Source organism: Xiphophorus maculatus, chromosome 3, assembly GCF_002775205.1.
Source record: "Xiphophorus maculatus strain JP 163 A chromosome 3, X_maculatus-5.0-male, whole genome shotgun sequence".
In the NCBI taxonomy this organism is placed as follows: Eukaryota; Metazoa; Chordata; class Actinopteri; order Cyprinodontiformes; family Poeciliidae; genus Xiphophorus; species Xiphophorus maculatus.
Window position 1 is genome coordinate 6,065,254 of NC_036445.1, and position 22,465 is coordinate 6,087,718.

A 22,465-nucleotide genomic window follows, 5' to 3' on the forward strand; every position below is an offset into this window, starting at 1 on the left:
ACAGGATTGACCACTTTTATTCAGTTACATTTCATGGGGACGTTTTGGGAAGTGGCTCTCCAGGTTCTGGCTGTGACTTTAAGTATGCATCTGGTAGAGATTTGTCCTGCAGAAAAAGCAGCATTAGTAGACGTTATGCAAGAAAGACATTGGGGGCTAAAAATAAATAAATACTCACCAGTAAGACCTTCAGTGCTTTCAAGTCATCCAAGACAGCGTTACACATATTTACTCTGTCTGTCAGGGCAGCCATCCTGGTAGAAATTTCACTGACTTCCTGCAGCATTGAGATAGATTTTGTTTGTGTATATGGAAAGCATTATTTTTGGGTTATAAAGCACCTGCAAGCTATAATCATAACTAAACACTTGGACTCCAGAACGGTTGTTTTAAAGTTAAACCCATTTATTTACCTTCACCTCCTGAAACAGTTTGGACAGATAGCTCTTAATGTTGGAACTGACCTGGTGCACCAAGTCCAGGAGATCAACAGCATCCTCTAAGACACCTGCTAAAGTAAACATAATTACAATGACAAACTACTTACTGTTTTTAATTTTGTTTATCGAAGAAAACTGATTTTACCTGTGTCCGAATCCATGGCCGTACATACAACTCACTGGCCTAGTCCGTCGGTATTTATTAAAGCAGTTACAGGTGCTTTACATTTTCCTAATTGGTCTACCGCGTGATGACGTAATGCCTAAACGTGAAACAATCCAATAAACGCAAAAATATATAGCTAATATAGGTATTTGTTTTCTAGTAATATTACTTAATAATACATTTAAGTAATCACATTTCATAAATTACTGAACTGCATATTGTGGGTCGGTCAGTGGGTGGGGAAAGTACTAGTACATGATCGGTCAATCTACTATGCGCAGGTTAATGTTAGGGTCTGTTTAAGAAAGAAAAATGGAGGACTATATATTAAAAGAAATACTGTTACATTTTTACAGATATATAAAATGTTTTTTTCATGTAAGGTTTCCGCATTTAGTTAATTGTTTTAGTAACTTACTGACACATTCATAATATAATTTATTATTATTATTATTATTATTATTATTATTTATTTTCAACATTAAATAATCGTATATGCAAAATATTTTTTGGGAATTATTTATTTTGTGGGTTATAGCTCTTTTGTTCGAAGCCCGGCATAAGGGGACATGGAGGAGAAAAAAAGCGGGCTCTGTAGTTTTGGGCCTTGATATAAATAATTTAATCTTATCAAATTTTGCTTCTCCAGTTCTGCGGATATCTTGGCATGGATAATAAGTGAATTTTAGGGTAATAAATAATTAAATAGTTATCTGACTTTGAAAAATACTTTTATGTTCTTTTTAATTTTGTTCTTTTTGTGTTGTTAAAAAAACATGAACAAAATAGTGTAATGAAAGAACTTGTCTGACTTATCAAGTTTGTTTCTAGTCAAATAGGCAGTTGTGCCTTTAAAAAAAAGTGACGTCATAATTTAGAGGCGTAACCCGGAAAATCTCTGTCATTGCATCAGGCATCAACATGCTCCATGTTAGTGGAATATCCGGCGTGTGTTTCAGTTCAGCTTGATTTTATGCGTTCGTTTGGATTTGTCGCTGCTGGGTTGATCAAATATAGAGGATCTCACTGTTCAGCGGTCGCTGGTCGACTCGGAACCGAAATGTGTAAAGAACCGAAGACTAAACTGCTCCGCTTGTACCCGCCAACCTCCAACGGGCCGACGGTTCATCGAGAGACCCAAACAGGTACCTACTCGGAATAAAAGAGTATCCCAGTCAGTTTATATAAATTGTAGATGTAGCTGAGCAGGGGAGAGTTTAACTAACACACATACTTTTGACCAAAAAACACGTTAGCTTTCTGAAAGTGTTGCTAACTTTGATTTTATTTTTTTTTTATCTAATGGACCCTTTTCAGTCAAGCATTGCGAAGGCAAAGTGAATTAAAGATGAAATCTCTGTCTTACCATAATATTGGAAAATGGAAATAACTTTTTAAGCAATAACTGTGTCCAGTCTGTTGTTTCCATGTTTAGTTTAGTTTGAATGTTATGCCATTCTCACGGTGACCATATTGCTAAGGTTTCACGGCGTCAGAGTATTCACAAACATTTTAGACAAAAATATATACTCAGTGGTCACTTTGTTAGTTACTTGTTGGTGTGGTGTCATCACTCTGTTGCTGTTTAGCATATATAGGCAGCACAGCTACTGCAGAACACTGTGAACCTACTGTCACGTTCAAGAAACCGGTTTGCTATGATTTGAGCTTTGTGACTCATGTAGGGATGGAGATGGTGAGCAGAAATGCTCAAATAGAATACATAATGTATCTTAAAGGATAGTAATGTCCTTTAAACTTTGGGTTTCAAATTGTTCCAAGAAAAATCTCCCGAAACAATTATGCAACCACCAGCATAAACCATGGACACAAGGCAGGCTGGATCTGCGGTTTCATGTTGTTTTTATGGCAACCTTTGACTATCATTTGATCATCAGAGGAGTCCATGTTTTTCCAATCCGCTGTTGTCTAATTTTGTTGAGTCTGTGTGAATTTTACACAATGTGATCGGCTGCTGTCACCCATCTGCTTTAAGTACATTTCAGTAACAGGCAATTCAAGATGCTTTACCGGACGAAAACATAAAACAAGAAACTTTACATTTTCTTAAATGTTGACATAAAAATCATCATAGAATATTGTAAAGAAAACTACAATTAATCTACAATCAAAGGCAACTCTGAACAAGTGATTTTCCAGTCTTATTTGAAGAAACTCATGGCTCCAGCAGTTTTGCATTGTACATCCCCATATGTGTATGTAATTGTTTGTTTCATCTTGTTATCTCTTCTTAGGTTTATATATTCATCTTTAATGTCTGTATGCTGTGAACGTGTGAAACTGAAGTCAAATTCTCTGTTTGTGCACACTATCTTGGCCATTAAACTGGAACTGGTTCTGATTCCCATTCAGGCCAAACTGGATGTAGCAGGGGAATTGCTATAAAAAGTGTAGGTGCAACTTGCTATAGGATAACTAATCAAAAACTGTAGGGGTGGTTATGTATATATTTTTCAATGACAGTTAATATAATGATACATCTTTTACTGAAGAAAAGATCAAAAGATGGATCAATGCACCCATAAAGGCCCAAAAAATGTATTTATTAATGCCAGTTACAAACAAAAGTAAACTTTTCATCAGAGCTGTAGATCATGCTATTGATTATATCTGCTTACGGTTTTGTTTCCTCTCAGATGACTCTGAAATCCTGAGCTGCACAGTGAAAGCTCTGAAAGACGGTCACATTGTTGCAGTGCCGACAGACACTATCTACGGTCTGGCGTGTTTGGCCCAAAACTCTGAGGCCGTCAAAAAAATCTACGAAGTGAAAGAACGGAACGGACAGAAGCCGCTGGCGATCTGTGTTGGAGAAATTCAGGATATCTATCAGTGAGTGTGCTGATCTCAGTTCTGATTAGTCTCTGACTTAGGAGAGTCCTTTAATTCTCTCTTTTGGACTCATGAAATCACTGCATGTTCTGTTTAGTTATTAAAGAAGTAGGGAACCACTAACCTCTTGTTTCCTGAGTAGGTACTGTAAGGTGAAGGTGAAAGAGGATCTTCTAGGTGATTTACTGCCTGGTCCCGTCACTCTTGTGTTTGAAAGATCTGAAAAGCTGAATACAAATCTCAATCCTTTTACTTCAGTAAGTCTTCTTCTTTAGTTGGACAAGCATTTAAATAAAATCCCAAGTGATGTGTCCTTGTAGGCTGTCAGCTGTTATTGTTTTGTCCTTTAGCTTGTAGGCGTTCGTATTCCTGATCATGCCTTTATGAGGCGCCTCTGCCAGATGTGTGGGGAACCATTGGCACTGACAAGTGCCAACATCAGCTCAAATACCAGCACAGTGGAAGTACATGTAAGTCTCAGAAACATTGTTTTTTGAATCATGTGCAGCATTTGGTAAGCTGAATATGGCTGTTTTCCTGTTAAAGGAGTTTCAGGAGCTCTGGTCAAAACTAGCTGTGGTGGTGGATGGAGGACCAATAGGAGACCAGACCCGGCAGGGGTCAACTGTGATTGATCTGTCGATACTAGATAAATACAGAGTCATCAGATCAGGCTGGTAAGTTTTTGTTGTTGTTGTTGTTTTTTGATTAAGTATTGCTGTTTGAAGTTTTGTTCACTACTACCACATTCTCTACTCAAAGTTTAGATTTTTCTGTAGAGGGATAGGGTTGTCACATTTATTGGCACCCTTAATATTTGCTTCCTTTTACCAAGTGCTCCCCACTCTGCTAACATTTAGCCCATCACAGACATAATACATAGACAGTCAGAAGTCAGGGAAGCAGAAGTGATGATCTGCAGAAATTGAATGAAGTGAAATGGTCAACTTCAATGTTGACAGTACAACATTGACAACAGGGATAATAATAATAATTGTGCCACTGTTGATGACAATTTATTTATTTTTTCTGTGAATGAATATACTCAATTTTTTTTTCCCATTTCACATGTGTGAGAAAATGCTATACTTGAATTTAAGACTTTCTATGCATTTTTACTAGGGGTACCAATAAATGTCCTGAGCAATGATTAGTAGCACTAGAATTAGTAGAAATTCTGCTGTATTATTTTAGGTAATAACTGCAGTAATCATTTCTGGATTTCCAAACACATCATCCTTTCTTATTTATGCAGATTAATTCCTATTAATAGAGTGTGGTCTAATGTTCTAAAACAGGTGTTTAAAGTTTTAAACTAAGCAAACTGGCTTCAGATGTGTGGATTTTACAGAGGAGCTCATATTATTTTCTCATAAAAATTCACTACAACATTGTTAAAATCTACTCAGTAAAAATCCTGCTGTGAATAGGAATTTCAATTAAAGTTAAGGACATACTTTAATCAGCAGTTTGACATTAATTACTCTGATAAAACATAACCTCAGCTTACTACAGTCTCCCCACAAATGCCTGCCAGCTTGGATTAAATACCACAGAGTCAGCTCGTCACATTGTGTTTATTTTTGCCTCTCTGACTCTGAGCTCCATCGCCGTCCCCCTCTCCTAAAACCTCCAACGCTCCCTCTGAAGTGGACTTGGTGTGTTAAACGACAAATGACCCTAATTCTGTTTTCAGTGCCCTTTCTGCCACGCTTGACGTGTTGGAGCATAAATACGGACTGTCAGAGAACTCAAAGGAGGAATGACCTTTAAACTCTACGCACTCCAAACGCACGCTAAGACGCACAACCTGTTCTGACCCAAAGGTACTCAGGGAAGTAAGAATGTAAGAGCTGGACGTTCCCATGGAAAACAAAACATGTAGGGAAAACCTAAGTCTGTCATCACAAATGGTGGCTCTCTTAAACTGAGAGTTGCTTTTTCTTTTTGTAATTTTTTATTTTTTATTTTTATTTTTTGCTTAACCTCTGATCATGATGTGGTGTAGAGGTTCAACATGTCTCTTTATTCAGGAATTCAATAAATGAAGTAAGCTGAATCTTCTGTAATATTTTTCTCTTTAAATCTCTTCATGTTGTGAAAGTTTTTACTGTGTGCCTAAATTATCCTTTGTAGCACAGTGAAAGGATTAGACTTCAATAAATTGTGTTTTATTGTAACTCAGCCACAGATATTTTATACCTGACAGTTTCAAATTCGCTCTATGGTTATTAAGTTTAATAATCTATTAGATGCTGTTCCAGTTCCTCTTTTTTGTACCAATTGTTGTTCCATTTGTCTACTTTCATCCTAAATTGGACCTGCGTTTTTTTTTGTATCTTAATTTCATCATCTGTTTAATATATTACTATAATAAAAGCTTTATTTATCTTTTAACTGTATATTAAAAACTTTATAAGCCTTTAAAATTATTTTTGCTAACATTTTAAAGAATATATAAAGTACATATTTCTCGACGAATATTCATGGACAATAAAATCACATAACGTATGGATTTCACACAAAAAAAATGATTCCAGTGTTGTTTACGTTTTTTGTTAACGTCAAATGAAACAAGAAGGATTATTAATTTTGATTTCCGAAAGATTAAAGTATTTTGTGCCAAAGTTAAACTCCTACGACAGACTGTGAGCCTGACGTGGACAGTGATGACTATGTTCATCTTTCTAACTTTTAATTGTTATATATTTGTTCATATTCCAGGTCTGAATTATATATATACAGTACAGACCAAAAGTTTAGACACACCTGTGTGTCCAAACTTTTGGTCTGTACTGTATATATATATATAGAATTTGTTGAATTTTATTTGAATGCAGTCTTAGTTCATACCAGCTTACCCAACCTAAAACTTGAGTTAAAACAGAACACATACTGTAACTCTTCAAGCAGTCACGGGGTATCTTTGGATACTTTGTGTGTGTGACATAACGCAAAAATGCAACTACTGTTGTACTATTGCTTTAAAATATCCGTGTTAATCCTGGTATTTAGTGAAATCGTTCCTGTTATAAAATATGTCAGAGGCAATGATTTGCTGTACGCCAAGTATTCACCAATTATCTTTTTATTGATGACTAATAAATTGCTTGAAAATCAGTATTTAAAAATGGACTATTTCATAAGTTGACAGTAATGTGGTTAATGTGTTAAGAGAAATTTGATTCCAGGGGGATTTTTAGGACAGAGTTTAGTGTCTCAACTATAAATAGCCTATCCTTCTGGAGTGTTTGAGTAAAAAAAAAAGTTAACTAAAAGTATGAAAGACCTTTAGACAATCTAGAGGTACATTGCTCATAATTACTTTAAAAGTTCACAAGAAAGTGTTACAAACAACATCAGTTGTTGATGCTGACCTTGTGGAAAATCAGTCAATACACAAAAGAGCCAAACTAAAGTTAGCCCAAACAACTGATTCAGAAAGGTTTGCTTTAACAGATATCAAAGTCCTTTTTTTTAATTGTAAAAAACCCAAAAAAACTGTAGCATTGATAAGCTACTAAATCTTCTTTTGCTAAGTAAAAGATACTGTTAGTCTTGTGCATCTTTTTCTTATACAAAAAATGAATAGAAGATAAAAATATTTATAGACACTTTATCTGAGCTTTACTTACCTGAGGAACAATTAAATTACCCTTTGTGATGAATGAAGTGTTTTTGAATTTAAATTTGAGTTGAACTGATGACAATATTCTTGTGTTATGCCACCTCCCATCCAGGTTGATTAGTGTCACTCTGCATTCAGCAGACAATGCTGATGAATTCACCTATTTAACTGTTTTGGAGGGAAAGAAAGACATCAGGTAAATGCAGGGCAGCAGGTTCCTCTGCTAACAGATGAAGAAAAACCAGAAGTGATGTGGTATTGAGGTAAATTACCTCTAAGTCGTCGTATATAAATGGTGAATAGATTTGTGTGTTGGGCCTGTCATTGACTTGCTACTAGTGCGCTGTATTTATTTTACTGTCATGGCAGAGATGGTCTCCAATAACCTGTGACTCACTCAGAGATAAAAAACATTTTTTTCAGACATGCACACTAACATTGTCCCTCCATCTTACAGTCTTAGTAGTCATCAACATTCTCTTGGCATAACTGCGGTGGCATGTTTCGCCGCTTTTCTTGGCAGAATTCGTGCTCATTTAATGTGATTGGTTTCCTGGCACAAACTCAGCACATTTTTTTTAACAACACTGAGGTCCTTGTTGAAATGGCTATTCTCTTAATGTCAGCCTGCTTTATGCCTTCCAATGCAGGTTTTTATGTGTATTCAGGATCATTTACCCTGTTGGGATACCCCATTATGTCCAAGTTTCAATCTTCTATCTGCTAAGCTGAGGTGAAATTCAAGAATTTGAAAGAAGTTCCTCTCTTTCATTTTTCTATGTGTCTCTGGAAGTAAAACCCACACCATGATGATATCACCTCTCAACACTTTGTTCATTGTTCAAATGCTGGCTAGCCTCATACTGACTCGTGAGCCAGAAATTATATATTTGTAATAAGAAATGCTAATCTCGTTTTTGATAAAATATGAATAATTTGTATTGTACTCAACATTCTCAATTTAAAGAAGATTTCTTATTATCAGCGAAAATCTCCTCCTAAAACTTTTTTAAAAATGCCAATCTACTTTAATCATCTGTGCTGTCCGGCCCAATTTGTACCATTCTTCAGTTGCGGTTCAGAGCAGCACATAATTTTTCAGGCCATGCTTTGTGCGCACCTGGACTAGGCTCAATAGCTAGATCAATGTCAGAAAACCAACCAATTTAAATAATTTCTGCCACAGGTTAAATAACCTTCCTGATGGCTATATGAAGCACATAATGGAGATGCTATGGGGCAATTTGATCCTTTGTGAATTAACATATACCAGCGTTTCCCAATTCCGGTCCTCAGGCCTCCCTGCCCTGCATGTTTTAGGTGTTTCCCTTCTGCTACACACCTGGATTGAATCTATGGGTGATCAACAGGTTTCTGCAGCACTTGATGGTCATGCAATCATTTGAATCAGCTGCTCTGGAATAGAGGCACATCTAAAACATGCAGAGCAGGGGGGACTGAGGACCGGAATTGGGAAACGCTGACATATACCAAAGCTTGTGAATCTGATTCTTGTTTTTTTTTTAAATTTATTGAAGTTTTATATTGTATGGTTATTCCACATAAAGGCTAAGAATGCTCTTAATTTAGATTTTTCATCAGTTTAATATATAAATGTGATTTTCTTCTGTATTGTTTTCAAGTAAATGTTCAACTCCACACCTTAGTCTAAGAGAAGTGATACAAATCAAGTCATGCACAAACAAAAAAATAATCTCAGTCTAGTCAATTAAAATCCTTTAGTGATGAAGAGAAAAGCTGTACGCTGTGGAGATGGACTTCACATTTTGTTTTTGATTAAGAGGCGCGAGAACAAATACGACATGCCCATTTCAGAGTCCTGGACTATTAGAGTATTCAGCAAAACTTTCTCTCAGCGTTTTCCCAAAAGACCCGGAACACTGTGTTTTAGTCACAAAAATGAGCATTTGTTGCCACCATGATCATTCTGATGCTGTGGAGCATAATTCTGTTTAAAGCTCACATCAGCCACTGCTGCTTCTCTTTATTGAACTGCTCGGCCCAGCGGCGGGTCAGTTCCAGATAGTGTTCAGGTCCATGTGGCTGATAGTCCAAGTACACACGGGTCACGGTTTTCTTAGGCATGGCCCTCTCTATCTGCGTCCCTTCATGCCATTCGTTAAAAGACGTGATGGTGACGATCTCCGGCCTCACGTTGAGTGCCGCCTGCAGAGCCGTCTCATAGTAGCGACCGTTCACCCTGTTGCGAGTGTTGTGGTTGTTCCAAGGTCGAATGCTGGTGTCGATGTAACCCGGCCCAACGCTGGGGATGAAAAGGAGGTTGTTCCCGTCACAGAAGGCCTTAATGGCCTTCCAGTTCTGGTGGGAGGAGCCGAAGGAGAAGCCGTTGGAGGCGAAGTAAGTGTACATTCCATCGAAGCCACCTGCCAGGATGTCATGCTTGTGACGCTCCTCAACAATCAGAGCGATGAACATGGAGTCGTATGGGGAGCCGCGCACACTGTGGGAGCCGGTGGGAGTCAAAAATTCAGACCAGGACTCTGGTGGAGTCAGATAGGAGTCATAGATGTAGAAGAGAGGAAGACTCTTCCCTGTGCTGGAGGTGAACTTGTAGAAGGCCCCATGATCACCGTACCTTCAGAGACGAGGATGTGACAAAAACATCAGCAAGGCAATTTATTTCAGTAATTTAATTCAAAAAGTCAAACATTACGCACAGAGTGATACATTTCAAGCATTTCTGTTGCAGTTTACAGCAAATAAAAGCCCTGAGGTCAGTTAGAATATTACATAAGATTACAAATGATTTTTCTAAATTGTCAGCCGTCGATGAAAACGCGTCGATGTTGTTATTACAACTCAATGCTAAGTCTGGGCTCCATTTGCATGAATTACCGCAACAGTGTGGTAAATCATCAAACTGGCTGTGCTGAGGTTTATTTAATAGTGACCTTCAGTTCGTCTGCATTATTGGCTCTGCTGTCTCTCCCTGTTGAATACTTCATTCTCTGGATTTTAGGCAAAGTGATTTTGTGGGCAAATTAAGCAGATTGTGGCCATTTAACTAGATATTGGTACATATGGCATTGTAGAAAGGTGCCAGATACTTTTGCCCATGTATTGATTTTATCAGTTTGAGGTGCTTCTTGAAGCAAGTAGAACACGCTTTGTGATTCTCCACAATTTTTGAAAGGGTTTTCCTTCATCCTCCTCAAAAGGCTTTGATTATCTCCCTTGCATGTGCACCTCACCTTTGTTTCTATACCACACCTTCTGTTTCCATGCAACTTTCCTGTAGTTTGCCTAAATACAGAATTCTGTGAATTACTAACTTCTTCAGCAATTATCTTTTGAGGCTTGAACTCTTTGTAAAGGCTGTCACTAAATATCTACTGAACAACTTTTACATCAGTTCCCCATGCTGATGAAGTGTGATGAATCTTTGGATTGCTTTTAGTGATTCTAAGTGCTTTAATGCAAAGAGCTATATTGTCAGATGATAGAAATGTCTGCTGTTATTTGAAACATTAATATTCGCCTTCAGTGACAGAGTAGTAAAGACTACTTTACAGTTTGTTTGCCAGCAAATGAAAGTTGTACATTTTTTACCTGACACATCCTCACCAACTTTGGTAAAATATGTCAATTTTCAGCACAACTGTAAGAGTTTGGTTTAAGTTGGGGGCTTTGAATTAAGAGTGTACTTTATGCACACTTTTCCTTATGCCCTCTTTGATACTAAAAGATTGAAAAGAAAACTGCTTTCATATCAAGAACCCATTTATAAGTCATGAACCTGGCCTTATATAATCTAGAAAAACAACCTAAAAGTCTTTCTATGTTTTGACCCTTGTTCCCTCAGCCATGCATGCAAATCTAATGGATTTCTGTTTGAGTTGCATCAGTGATGAAGCGCAGCCAGACAAGCACCTACCTGTCAATTATGTACTTGATGTTGTCGTGCAAAGTCTGGTCATTTCTTCCTCTGTAGGGTTGGATCTGAAATGCAACCTGAAAAAAAGCACACGAGAGAATACATATTGTGTTTTAACTGATATCACAGTCCAAACTTTTGCCAATATCTAAGTGATCCTTAGATAGCTAACCTTTTTGAGCATAGGGCTAAAAGTAATGTATTACTGAGGTTAAGCAGAAATAACTCAGTACAAGGCTTTTAAAGTCAAATTTTATTGAATGTAATCAGACTTAGAAATCCTTTTACCACTGCTTTTTCCTCAAAACAAAGTTACGATTTTGCCCCAAGTTAAAAAAGCATAAAGAACATTCGCTTCATGTTGCCTTCTAGCATATTATAGCATTTTTGTGGCAATAATTCCAAAAAGAAAATAACTACTAACTGAACTCCTGTGCTTTCATGTCAAATTCCCCAACAATGTATACATCTATTTTTTTATCCTGTGCAGAACCCCCTGGGAAGGCCTCTGAGACACTTCCGTGTTTTAAGAGAAACATCAATTTTCAGTTAATGGCAAAGTAAAAAGCTGTGATATTACAAAAGAACTGACATGGCGTGTACACAAAAGGTGCTAAAGCTGAATATTTTAAAAGGAGGAGTGAAAATTCTGTGAGTTTGATGATGCATAATTCAGATTGAAACACCACTTTAAAAGCAGTGAAAATCCACAGAGAACAATGTGAGGAGAAAAATGGCCTTTTAAAATGACAGCAGCGACTAAATGGATGTCATGAAGGGAGCTCAGTGAGAAAGCTGGGCTCAGCCTTAAGTACCGTGGAGCGTCTAGTACATCATTGGTGTTATATCAGATGTAATCTTTGCTAGATTTTGAAGCACATCACTGTTGTTTGGCACAGTGGGAGACTGTATTACAAATATGGAGCACTTCTGGGAACCACTGTCAACATGGCATTCATCATAAGTCCACTAAGAAACTAAGCGGATGTTTGCACAGTGCCTTAAAAAGTATCTTTCACACAAAATGATATCCAGTTTTGAAGCTGCTTTACCAAAAAGAAATATGAAAGGTGTGATGCTTATTTACATTCAGTCTATTTACTCTGATGCCCCTAAAGAAAACCCAGTCACTTAATTTGTAGAGTTCAGTTTAGTCCCAGTATAGATCCATCTGTGAAATATAAAGCGTGGTTCATTTTAAAACAAACCAAAGCATCTCATCTAAAAATGGAAATCATTTGGGCCAACTGCCAACCTGTCAAGACATGGCTGTATTGTGAAAAAAAGCTAAACTTTTACATCTGACACAAAGCTAACACTTTCCAGTAAATAATAATAATAATATCAATACAGATAATTAAACATAGCATAATGGTCCAAGTCCTCATTGCTTCTTTTGAACCTGATGAATATGTGGTCATTATTGGAATCATGAATTCTGTTAATCCTGAAGGACAATGTCCAGTCATTAGTTTATGACCTTAATCTCAAGCGTATTTAGGTCATGTAGCAAAGCAACGATCCAAAGCATACCAGCAAGTCCCGTCTGAGTGAATGTAAAGAGAACAAACCAAACGTTGCCTTGTTAAAGTCTGGATAGGATGGGTCAGAATACCCCATAGTGATGTAGAAGACTCATTGCCAGTTATCCTGCATGCTTGATAGCAGTTGGCTGCTTTCAGGGGCAAATTACTTTTTCAAACTGGGCCAGCTTTGTTTTGATAGCCATTTTCCTCTTAATGAAAAGGTCATCATTTAAAATCCTCATTATTGTCCATGCTTAACTATTAATATTCATTTGTTGATCTGGCTCATGTTCGTTTGACACAAGAAGAGAAATCTGCAAGGAGCAGGATATTTGCTTCCACAGAAATGTTAACTTACAGAGAGCGTTCAGCCAGCATTAATTAGAGAAGCAGCCAAGAGCAGTGGAGTAAAGCCGGAGGAACTGCAGTGAACTGAGAATATTGTTCTTCAAAGTATTGACTTATGGAGGAAAATGTACATAACCAAAATGCATGTCCGAGTTTTCAGACATTTACACTTTGTGTTGGAATATCATATAAAATATAAAACATAGAAATAATATGAAATTTGCTGCTGTATTGTGACAAAAATGGTGTGAAGGACTTTTGTAGACCCTGTGAATGATCTGTCAGGATTCTGACAGGCTTTATGGGCGACAAAACTGTTGCTTTGATTTCTCTGTAACTGCAGACCTTAGAAAGTATAAATCATAGCTTTGAATCTAAGTTTATGAAGCCATAACTTTCTGGACTTTGTGAGCCTTTAGTGTGAACCTCTTCTGAGAAGCTGAGGATATAAAGCCACATGATTATCACCCAAAGGGGAGACACAAATCTGTTTCTCTGCAGCTAGGAGTAGACCCGCTACAGTACTAATTTCCCCAAATACTGTCCAATAAATTTCCTGTAAATTTTAAGTAAATGAGTTCAAGCATTATTATACTTCATAAACACTGACAGCATGACCCTGGAACAACTGCAGTATGATTTATGCTGAGCAGGGAGGAATTTAATGCCATCTCATGCAGAAAGCACAAAGGGAGGGATTAGGGCAAACACAAAGCTACAGATCTTTGCAATAATTAGATACATTTCAACTAAGCTTAGGACATTTCTGTAATTGAGAGTGCCACTTTCTTTTGTGGTCACACCCTGTGGACAGACACAATAACAATGGGTCACACAAGAAAAAAATTTTGTCATCCAGAGACAAAAATAAAACAGTCTGTCTGATCACAGGGCACCCAGGGGCCGTATTCCCCTGTGCACTTGACATGGCCTACTTACGAGACAGAACTTTTATAGCCCCTCAGGGTGCAGATTGTTCAGAGGCACAAACTGACTCATGGGACCTTTGATGCTCACTTCACCTCTGCTCATTTCCTCCCTGCACCCAGCTCCCAGGACACCCCACCACCACAAACCCTGTCCCCACCAAACCACCCCCATGCACTCCCTGGGGCGGAGAGACTATTTCGGCGCCGGTTCGAGCTGAGGTCGAGAATCAGCAGCAGCAGTGGTTGTGCTTTAGAGCTTTCCAACTCTACTGTGCACAACACGCAAGCTGTGTGTGGGAGCTGCTGAAAATACCTTTCACCTTATATAATGAAAACTCCATTGGTTTCTTTTGTAACGTTACCCAAAGATAGGTGAAGGTTTTTTTTTAGGTGTGTAGTGTGGGATTGCTGGAATGATTGGTGTCGAGTGTACAGAAGTTTTTCCTTTTCTTTTGTCCAGCAAAATGTTATTGCAAGCCAGAGAGCAATGCATATTTGTCCCTTCAAATCATCAGTGCCTGGCCATTTATGTCAATATTTAGTTTCAAAAACACACTTTTTTCTGAAAGAAGTTTACACCCACTCATCATCTGCATTGATATCCTATCCTAAGATTTATTTTAGATGTTCTTCTATAAGGTGGAATGAATATATGTGATTTTTTTAAGTATTAGGTGCATATGTTTTAATTTATCTTTGGATTTACTCTACTCTATAAATCAAAACATTCATGCTGAAACTTACAACTTTGGTGTGAGTTAGTATACTAACTCACACCAAAGTGTTGCATTCACCCTCCTCACTTGTCTTTTTTTTTTTTTTTTGATTCTTTGAGCCCAGGAAAAAAGGTTCAGTCCAACATTCTGCACTCTGAAATTCTAAGACTGCACAAAAGGAAGCAGTGCAAAAATAAATGTTTCTCTCTGCAGAAAGAGTGAAAGAAGCTTGGTAGGAGGATACTTAGAAAAACTGCACTATGTTTTTTTTTTTATTCACAAGCTTATAAGAAAAAATCTCCTGATTCAATAAGATGCTGACATGTTGCAGAATGAAAATGCTTTGAAGCATGTCACTTATTGTTTTCCACTTGCATTCAATGAAAATGCCACACTGACCAGAGCAGAGCTGACAGCAAATTGTAGTGATAAACCCTATCTGTTAGCTTTGTTCCTGACAGCATTATGTGTGAAACCCTCACAAGCCCACTGTTGCATGTCTATTCTGGTAGTTCTTGTCTTGTCTCTCCGGAGTTACTTTATTTATTTGCCTCCAGCCAGATAACTGAAGACATAAATGTGATATAAAATCTGACAGTCTGGCCTGAGTCCATTGCTTCTCACTAGAGCTCTGCATAGAGAGGACTCTTATCTGTGCTGAAAAATGAATTATCAGGATGCTCATGTGAGGATATGAACTGTCATTTTCCGGGATTGCATCACCATCATTCATCTTCATAATTATATCACCAATTTTTAAAAACAATTAGTTTTTTGAAATTCAAGTAGTATAGATTTTCTTCATGACAGTTGTCTAAAAGGGATACAATTGCAATCAAAGATCATCACATTAAGGAACTCTGCAAATGCACACTTCCTTGCAAAGTGTCTGTACCTTTTTATATTACATTCTGTAATGTGTAAACTATAGGTTTTGTTATATTTTTTATGTTTCAACAGCTTTTCCCTCCATTCCCTCTGTTCTCAACGATTTCCTCACATGAACTTTATACCCTTACAAGTCAATGTTTATCTGTGAATATTCAATACTCTAACTGGAAGCAGGCAGCTAAAATAGTTCAGGACTATTTAATTTTTTCTGACATCTGAAAATAAAGGCCGTAATGTTTGATTGTGCCTGTGTGTCTCTCTATTTAGCCCATGTAAATGTCTTGTTTCAACTTTATTTTTCTAGTCTATATAAGCCAAAATAACTGGATGACATTAAAAAAATGTCATAAAAACAACATCTTTAGGTGTAAGTTGAGGAGAATGGACATCAGAGTAAAACAGCTCAAGCTTTTCAGGAATTGTTGACGTCTAATGATGTTCTCAGAGTCACTTTGAACTATGAGAAACTCTTTCCAGCATCAATTTGTATATGGCATTTCCAATCTTATGTAAGAATTTCTGTGTGATTAAAAACAACTTCCACCCTCATTTTCACAGCTCTACCAACTGGAGTTCATCACCGACAGCTCCATTCAGATACAGTTTGCAGCTGTTCACAGGTTGCTAATGCTTCATAAACCTGGTTTCCAATTATGAATCTTCACATTTGGCGTACTGCGTGTGGGAACAAATATATTAGTCTATTTGTCAGACAGTGCACATTATTAACAAGTACAGTATTTTAAAATGATAGGAAGGTAGGCGTGACATGCTTTCATTTATGTTCATATCAGTTACTAATATAAAAATAAAGTGCAATAATTAGAACCATAATATAAAAGTTATGGGGTTTTTTTTAGGCCAAATATGAATTAAGACAAAAAGGAGTTTCTATGATTCCAAATGTGACCGTAGTGTTGCTGAAGTTGGTTGGGGTTTGTCCACTTCTGTAAATCAATGCAAATAAACTGTAAGTGTCCAATTCTCTGTTACTCAATAGGAGAAGGCTCTGAGAGCCATGGACATGTTTATGATACTTTTAGGTTGGTCCATCGTTATCTTTTCTTAACACAATGTTACACGTTAAAGAATGTTAAAAATAAATTATTTAAATAATGTCAAGTTGAACGTATTCAGGGGGACACAAGGCTTTAATTATAATTTTTTAAATTAAAATTGCAAAGGGCAATTTGTTTATTTTTATTTTTTCCTGCTCAACAATAAACTGAACCTGTTCTTCTGCTCACAAGCTGATTGGGTGGAGGAGAAGGAAGATCACAATGCAGTTACTGTATTTGATCAAGTCCAGGATTATAACATTATATTATAAATTATATATTATCTGAACCAGTGCCTCATTGTTCTTATTACCAGTGTAGTTTTACTAGAAACTAAAAAGTTTTATCTTTAAAAATGACATTTTTGTATCAGCATTACCATATTTTTTAACAGATTTGGGGTTCATCTTTTCTGTGTCAGAGGTAAAGAGCAAATTAAAATGTGAACAGAAGCAAAAATAGGCCTATTTTTGCTCTGTTCAGTAAGAATCCACATGATTAAAGGTTAAGCATGATGGAAAATCTTTAGCTGCATTAATGATGAAATATGACCTTGTCCACCAGCAGGTGTCGACTTTAAATAGCACAATCAATAAAGAAATTAAACCTTCACTCTTGCAATAACAAATTTGATATACACAGTGAAAAATATAGAAGAATGCCGTGTTTTACAGCACATTGCTCCTCTCAGAGCTTCTCTTCCACCAGTTTTCAGCACTTTTTCCGCTCTCACAAAATGTGCTGATGCATTTTACCTTCAGGCTGTGTCTGTATGCAGCATCCAGTACAGCTGGCACCAAATCCTCAGCGGGTTCCCCGTTGTCGTCAGCGAGGCCGGGAGGATACCAAGACAGCACCAGAACCCCTGGAAACACAGAGATGATTCAGGCTGGAAATCTGTCTGCGCTTCTGTCTTCATGTTTTCATCCTGCTCATCTAGTAGTCATGGTATTTATATTTACTCATCTGCATTTCTCATCTAAGCCTGTCATGTCGCGTTTAGGAGGAAATCTCTCAGCACACTTAGGCGCTTTGACAGCTCATGCACTTAAAAGCATAATGCAGAATCCTTCATTGATGCTGGCAGAAAAAGGACTTAGCCGAGCCTTGCAAAAGTATTCGTACCTCTTCAAATTTTCCTGATTTTTTTTTCCATGTACAACCATATCACACTCGATGACTTAAAATATTATTGAAGAGATCTTTTATGTTCCTTTTCTTTATGTTCCTCTTCTTGTTCCATTCGCTCAGTGAAACACATTAAATAGATCAGTTCAAGAAGAATAGAAATCAAAGAAGCAGGTAAGAGGCTAAACGGTAACTCTGGAGGAGCTGCAGAGAACCTCAGCTCAGGTTGGAGAATCTTGCTGAACAACTATTAGTCATGAAAAAATATATATGGGAAGAAAACCATAGTCAAAAGAGAAAGTATTCTTAATCATTATAGAAAAAAACAACAACAATGCACATCAGTGAGCAAAAAAAAGAGATGGCAAGAAAATAAAAGTTTGGTGTCACTATTGCCTATAAATGCCCCAATACAATACAAATTGAAGTTCTAATATGAAAAATGGAAGGTACTTTATAGCTACTACATTGGTCACTGGCGTCAGACAGGAACTGGCACGTCAGATATGCAAATAATAATAAATTAAAGTTATTACAGTACAACACTCTCTCATATGTATGTGTATAAGCAATGTGGCTATTCCTATTCATTTTCGCTGTCGACATTGATGTGGCAGAATATCATTTATCAGCTCAAGCGGAAGTGTTAATAGTTTGACTTATGTTTCTAATTAATTGGGCTGTTTTAACTAAGCATTAGCAGCCAGCCCTCCACTGGTCCATCTGTTAAAGTGATGAGCTTTCAGAGGATTGTATGAAGGGCTCATCAGTCCGGATGGTGTACAATAACCCAGTGAGCCGCGGGACAGAAACATCAGGGTCTGTCACGTGTAGCCTAACGCACGAGTCTGTTACTTGACACCCTGCAGCAGACCTCAGATGTCTTTTAGAGTCGGAGAAGCTTTTGGAAAGGCAACAACATGTACGCATTTATAATTTATGACACTTTTCAAGAAGTACTTGAAGTTCACAACACTGGAGACACTGGATCTGGCTGATAATTTAATACTTTGTATCATTTTACTGCTGATGGATTCTTTTTATTTTACTTTTCAAGCGAGGCTATTTACAGTGCCTTGTAAAAACATGCAGGCATTGGGCTTCACATTTTGTCACTGTGCAAACACAAACTTCAAGACATTTTATTGGGATTTATTGTGACAGCCAAAAATACACAATGTTGTGATGTTGAAAAAAAATGATCGATGTGTTTTTCACTAATAGAAATTTTCCGTTTGGCATGGACTTGTATTTAGTCCCTAAAGTCAATACTTTGTAGACTCACCTTTGTGATTAGAGCTTTTTATCTTTTACGGTTCGACTGAAGTCCTGCCTCAGGTTCAGCTGGATTTATGTCTGAACTTAGTCCTCATCTAACATGACTATTCTTCCATCTAAATCTCATTGTATCTCTGGTTGTTGGTTTAAAATTGTTCCCCTATTTGAAGACAAATTTCTGCCGTATCTTTTTTGACGTCTCTAACAGGTTGTCTTCTGAATATCCCTGTTTTTTGGTTTATCTTCTCATCAACTCTGACCTGCTATGCTCTGCTGAAGAAAAGCCTCCTACCACCTTGCTGGAGTCAAACTGTTATGAGATTTCAAAAGCCAGTGGAGGACGAGACTTGGTCAAAACCGAGCTGCAGCATTTTGTTCCAGCTGTGAGCAATTTGAGATTTTCAAAGTTTGGTCGTTAGTTTTCTAAGCAAACTATTTTTTATATTTGACCTTTCTGGTCCCTTTTATGTTCCTTGTAATGATGTTTACTCCTCAATGTTCTCTACCAAACCTCTGAAGTCTTTATAGAAGAGTTGTATATGTCTAAAAAATAAAATCCCAATAAAATACATTGATGTTTTGGAATGTAACATGGCGAAAATAGTGAAGCAGTTAAGAAATACGGACACTTTTGCACTTCATTGTAAATCCTTGAGAGCAATAAGCGCAGGAATAGATCGACTGAGAGTTTGCGGAGCTGTCCAGTCTATTTGTGGTGCTGAAAACTGTTCAGCGTACTATCAGACTTGTAAAGAGAAACTCCAAACCAAACGAGGGAGCATCACGGAGCTGCATACCTGCCGCGGAGGCTCCGATCTGCTCCATGTGGGACTCCAACACGTCCGGATCCCGGGAGCTGTACGAATTCAGCTCCGGGTAGAAACTGGAGGCGATGTCCTCGGGCGGCATGTGTTTTCCTCTCGGGTAGCTGGATGCGACCTTGGGGTCCCAGTGTGGGACCAGGATGTGGTCCCAGTGGATGTATTTCCCGTCCATATGAGGGCTGCCGTACCAAGTGTAGTAAAAGATGTGGACATCGTAGAATATTGTCCCCTCTGGACCAGAGTTGGACAGAACTGCTTTTGTGTTTCCCCCTTGCGGGCGGGCTTGGACTGGGGACGCGGTGGCTTCCCGGGACATCCTCCCTCCTAAGATCGGCAAGAGCTCCAAGCCAGGAGCCAGATCTGAGAATCCGTCAGTAGGTTTCAGGGTCCTCAGTCCCATCAGAGACCCGAAAATGAAGAGGGTGAAAAGAAACAGGGCAACGCAAGCCTTCCTCCGCAGCCTTGCCATGGTTGGTAAGGGTTGCATGGGATGAAAACGGCGCAAATATACCAGTTTTCAGGTGAAGCACAACTAAGAATCTGCAAACAACTCTCTGTAAGTGTCCCGATAGAAATTCTGCTGAACTATGCATGGCTGCAGTTCGATCGCAGCAGACAGCCTGGCGCATTTGTTTGGGAGATATTTAACTTTCTTTTGCTCCCCTTCTCTCTCATTTTGCTAATCTGGATCAGGAGCGTCAAAAATAATAACAAGAAGACAAAATCACCCTTCAAAAACAGACAGCGCTCATGTTTCCTCTTGCTCTGAGCTCCAGCAGCAGCGGCTCCATTCGCCTAACATCCAACACATGACCGGTGTCCCACAGCAGCAGTGATGCTGCACAGTGTCGCGTTTGAAAGCCTCTGTGGTTGGCTGCTTTTTGTTTACAGTTTCTATTTTGGACGCCAAAGGGGCGTGGCCTGGCTCGTCATGCTTTAGCCTCAGCCTCCTTTGCTGCACACCCAGGACATCGCATCAGCATTTAAAGACGAGAAGGAAACAAAACAGCTGAGGATAAAGGTTTAAAAGTATATGCAGTTGTTGACAAAAAATTTTTTGTGTGTGTGCGGGCGTGTGTGTGTGTGTGTTACACTTTTTTTCGTAAAATTAAATAAGTTTTACAGTGTTAAAACTTTAGGCATTTCCTCTTACTGCCATCTAGTGGTCATTTCATGGAACAGTCGCCCCAGTACCTTATTAGGGTACCCCATGGACGACTTTAGTGTACTGGGGGTACCCTAATATGTTTAAATGTATTAGTTGTTATAAAAAAAAAATAATAATAATAAGCAGAGATGGAATATGCTGTCCTGTGAGTAGAATCTACTCTAGTCATATGCAAATTAGCAGCTTGGTAACATTGTAAAAGAAGCCTTTTTCCTCATCTTTTCATGGGATAATCACCTAAACCGTGAAACTAATATCACTATATTGTCATGATAATTATGGTGGATATATAATGGAGAATGGAGAATGTAAAGATGATATTTCTTTTTGTATTCTGCTGGGATATTTAGTGATTGAAAGTAGTTGGAAGAACCCCAAGTTGAATGTCATTTAGGGCGCATTCAGTAATGAACTGGATCTATTTGTGTGTGTGTGAGTTTGTTTTTGTTCAAAAGCAGAGTTTTTTTCCAATTGAGACGACAGACTTTTCATTCAAATGAAAATGTTCCCGGAGAGATATTGCATAGGTAACAGCAAGGCCTAATAGTGTATAAAGTGATGTAACAAAGTGGTTCCTTTCTGTCTGCTGGCTCAGATTTAGCTATGTGGTCCAGAAAGCCTTGGATTGTGGCCGAGACATTAGACAGCATTTTAGAGGAACTGATGTACCACAGTGTGAAAGGGCTGACATGCTGATATGCTATTAATTTATTATTTTTTTTATCCAATAAGCGCTTTAGAATAAATAAAACCACCGGAGGCTTTAATTTGTCACTGCACTGAATCCATCATCTAATTTCACTGGCTTCTCAGACAATAAGATTAAACAAAATAAAAATGTTATAGTTAGAAATGACAGTACATGGGCATATAAAGTCACTTCCATAGTATAGTTGTGTATAATTATTGCTCACGTTGTTGAAACAGAAATTGTTAGGAAACAAACAGGACGTATGAGCTTTTGGGTTACTAATAAAAGGTGCCTAGAAGAAAGTTGTTGAAAGAAAGCAATTAAAAGTTTGATTAAAATCTGCTAGAATCAATGTAGAGGACTTGGTAATCATACAAAACAAGATGCTTTGGAGAGATTATTCTAAAAGTTAACTTTCTGGCCTATGTGAGCAAAAATTAACACTTGACAACACACTAAACATACCATCCCATGATAAAGGTCAATAAAGGGCAAATACTGCAAGAAAACGTGTTAGAGGTTGCAAGACTTGCATCTCAGGAGGAGGAGGTTCACCTTCCAGTGGGACAACCAGCAGCAGTTTCTTATACAGGCAATATGGTTCTTCACCCAGAGCACAGCTGCATTAGGGGCAGAACAAACAGTCAAAAAAAGAAAAAGGTAATACTGAACAAGTTTTAAAATTCTTACTGACAGATCCTGTCATTCATAGAGGATATGTGTTTTATACAGTGTAAACACTGTAAGCTAAAGATGATAAAGTTGGTATCTGAATTATACTGAATTAAAGAGGTTTTCCAGGGTTTTTTTACAATTCAGGATTGAATGTGATTACTCGGTCAAAATCTAAAACATGGTTTGGGATGCAGGAATTCTTTTAGTCTTCTTGTGAAAACACAACCAAA

General features: G+C 37.8%; 2 protein-coding genes and 1 long non-coding RNA gene across 4 annotated transcripts; 1 reads left to right on the forward strand and 2 right to left on the reverse strand.

The window, feature by feature from the left end:
- Window position 1: 1 nt before the first annotated feature.
- Window positions 2–605, reverse strand: LOC111608163. 2 transcript variants are annotated; one of them, XR_002752566.1, is made up of 4 exons: window positions 586–605; window positions 465–508; window positions 179–277; window positions 2–106 (listed from the first exon to the last, which is right to left on the reverse strand). It is a non-coding gene; the product is annotated as an uncharacterized LOC111608163 (long non-coding RNA). The 2 variants fall into 2 exon arrangements; XR_002752567.1 differs by having other exon boundaries at window positions 465–511; window positions 586–602.
- A 905-nt stretch (window positions 606–1,510) lies between these two features.
- On the forward strand, window positions 1,511–6,579 carry LOC102230704 (yrdC domain-containing protein, mitochondrial). Its single transcript, XM_005796048.3, has 6 exons — window positions 1,511–1,751; window positions 3,264–3,459; window positions 3,602–3,716; window positions 3,810–3,929; window positions 4,006–4,136; window positions 5,156–6,579. Exons 1-6 carry the CDS (start codon window positions 1,535–1,537, stop codon window positions 5,223–5,225), a joined length of 849 nt encoding a protein of 282 aa, XP_005796105.3. The 5' UTR covers window positions 1,511–1,534; the 3' UTR covers window positions 5,226–6,579.
- Window positions 6,580–8,557: 1,978 nt separating this feature from the next.
- Window positions 8,558–20,548, reverse strand: LOC102228175 (glycoprotein endo-alpha-1,2-mannosidase-like protein). Its single transcript, XM_005795947.3, has 4 exons — window positions 19,675–20,548; window positions 17,227–17,336; window positions 11,004–11,080; window positions 8,558–9,704 (listed from the first exon to the last, which is right to left on the reverse strand). Exons 1-4 carry the CDS (start codon window positions 20,186–20,188, stop codon window positions 9,068–9,070), a joined length of 1,338 nt encoding a protein of 445 aa, XP_005796004.2. The 5' UTR covers window positions 20,189–20,548; the 3' UTR covers window positions 8,558–9,067.
- Window positions 20,549–22,465: the final 1,917 nt, after the last annotated feature.

Coding starts and splice junctions, on each gene's coding strand:
- LOC102230704 (XM_005796048.3), top strand. CDS start 1,535: ATGTTAGTGGAATATCCGGCGTGTGTTTCAGTTCAGCTTGATTTTATG. Junction 3,717..3,809: donor ATCTCAATCCTTTTACTTCA/GTAAGTCTTCTT, acceptor TTTGTCCTTTAG/CTTGTAGGCGTTCGTATTCC. Junction 4,137..5,155: donor AGAGTCATCAGATCAGGCTG/GTAAGTTTTTGT, acceptor TTCTGTTTTCAG/TGCCCTTTCTGCCACGCTTG.
- LOC102228175 (XM_005795947.3), bottom strand. CDS start 20,188: ATGCAACCCTTACCAACCATGGCAAGGCTGCGGAGGAAGGCTTGCGTT. Junction 11,081..17,226: donor CATACAGACACAGCCTGAAG/GTAAAATGCATC, acceptor GCTTTTTTTCAG/GTTGCATTTCAGATCCAACC. Junction 9,705..11,003: donor ATCAAGTACATAATTGACAG/GTAGGTGCTTGT, acceptor TCGTCTCTGAAG/GTACGGTGATCATGGGGCCT.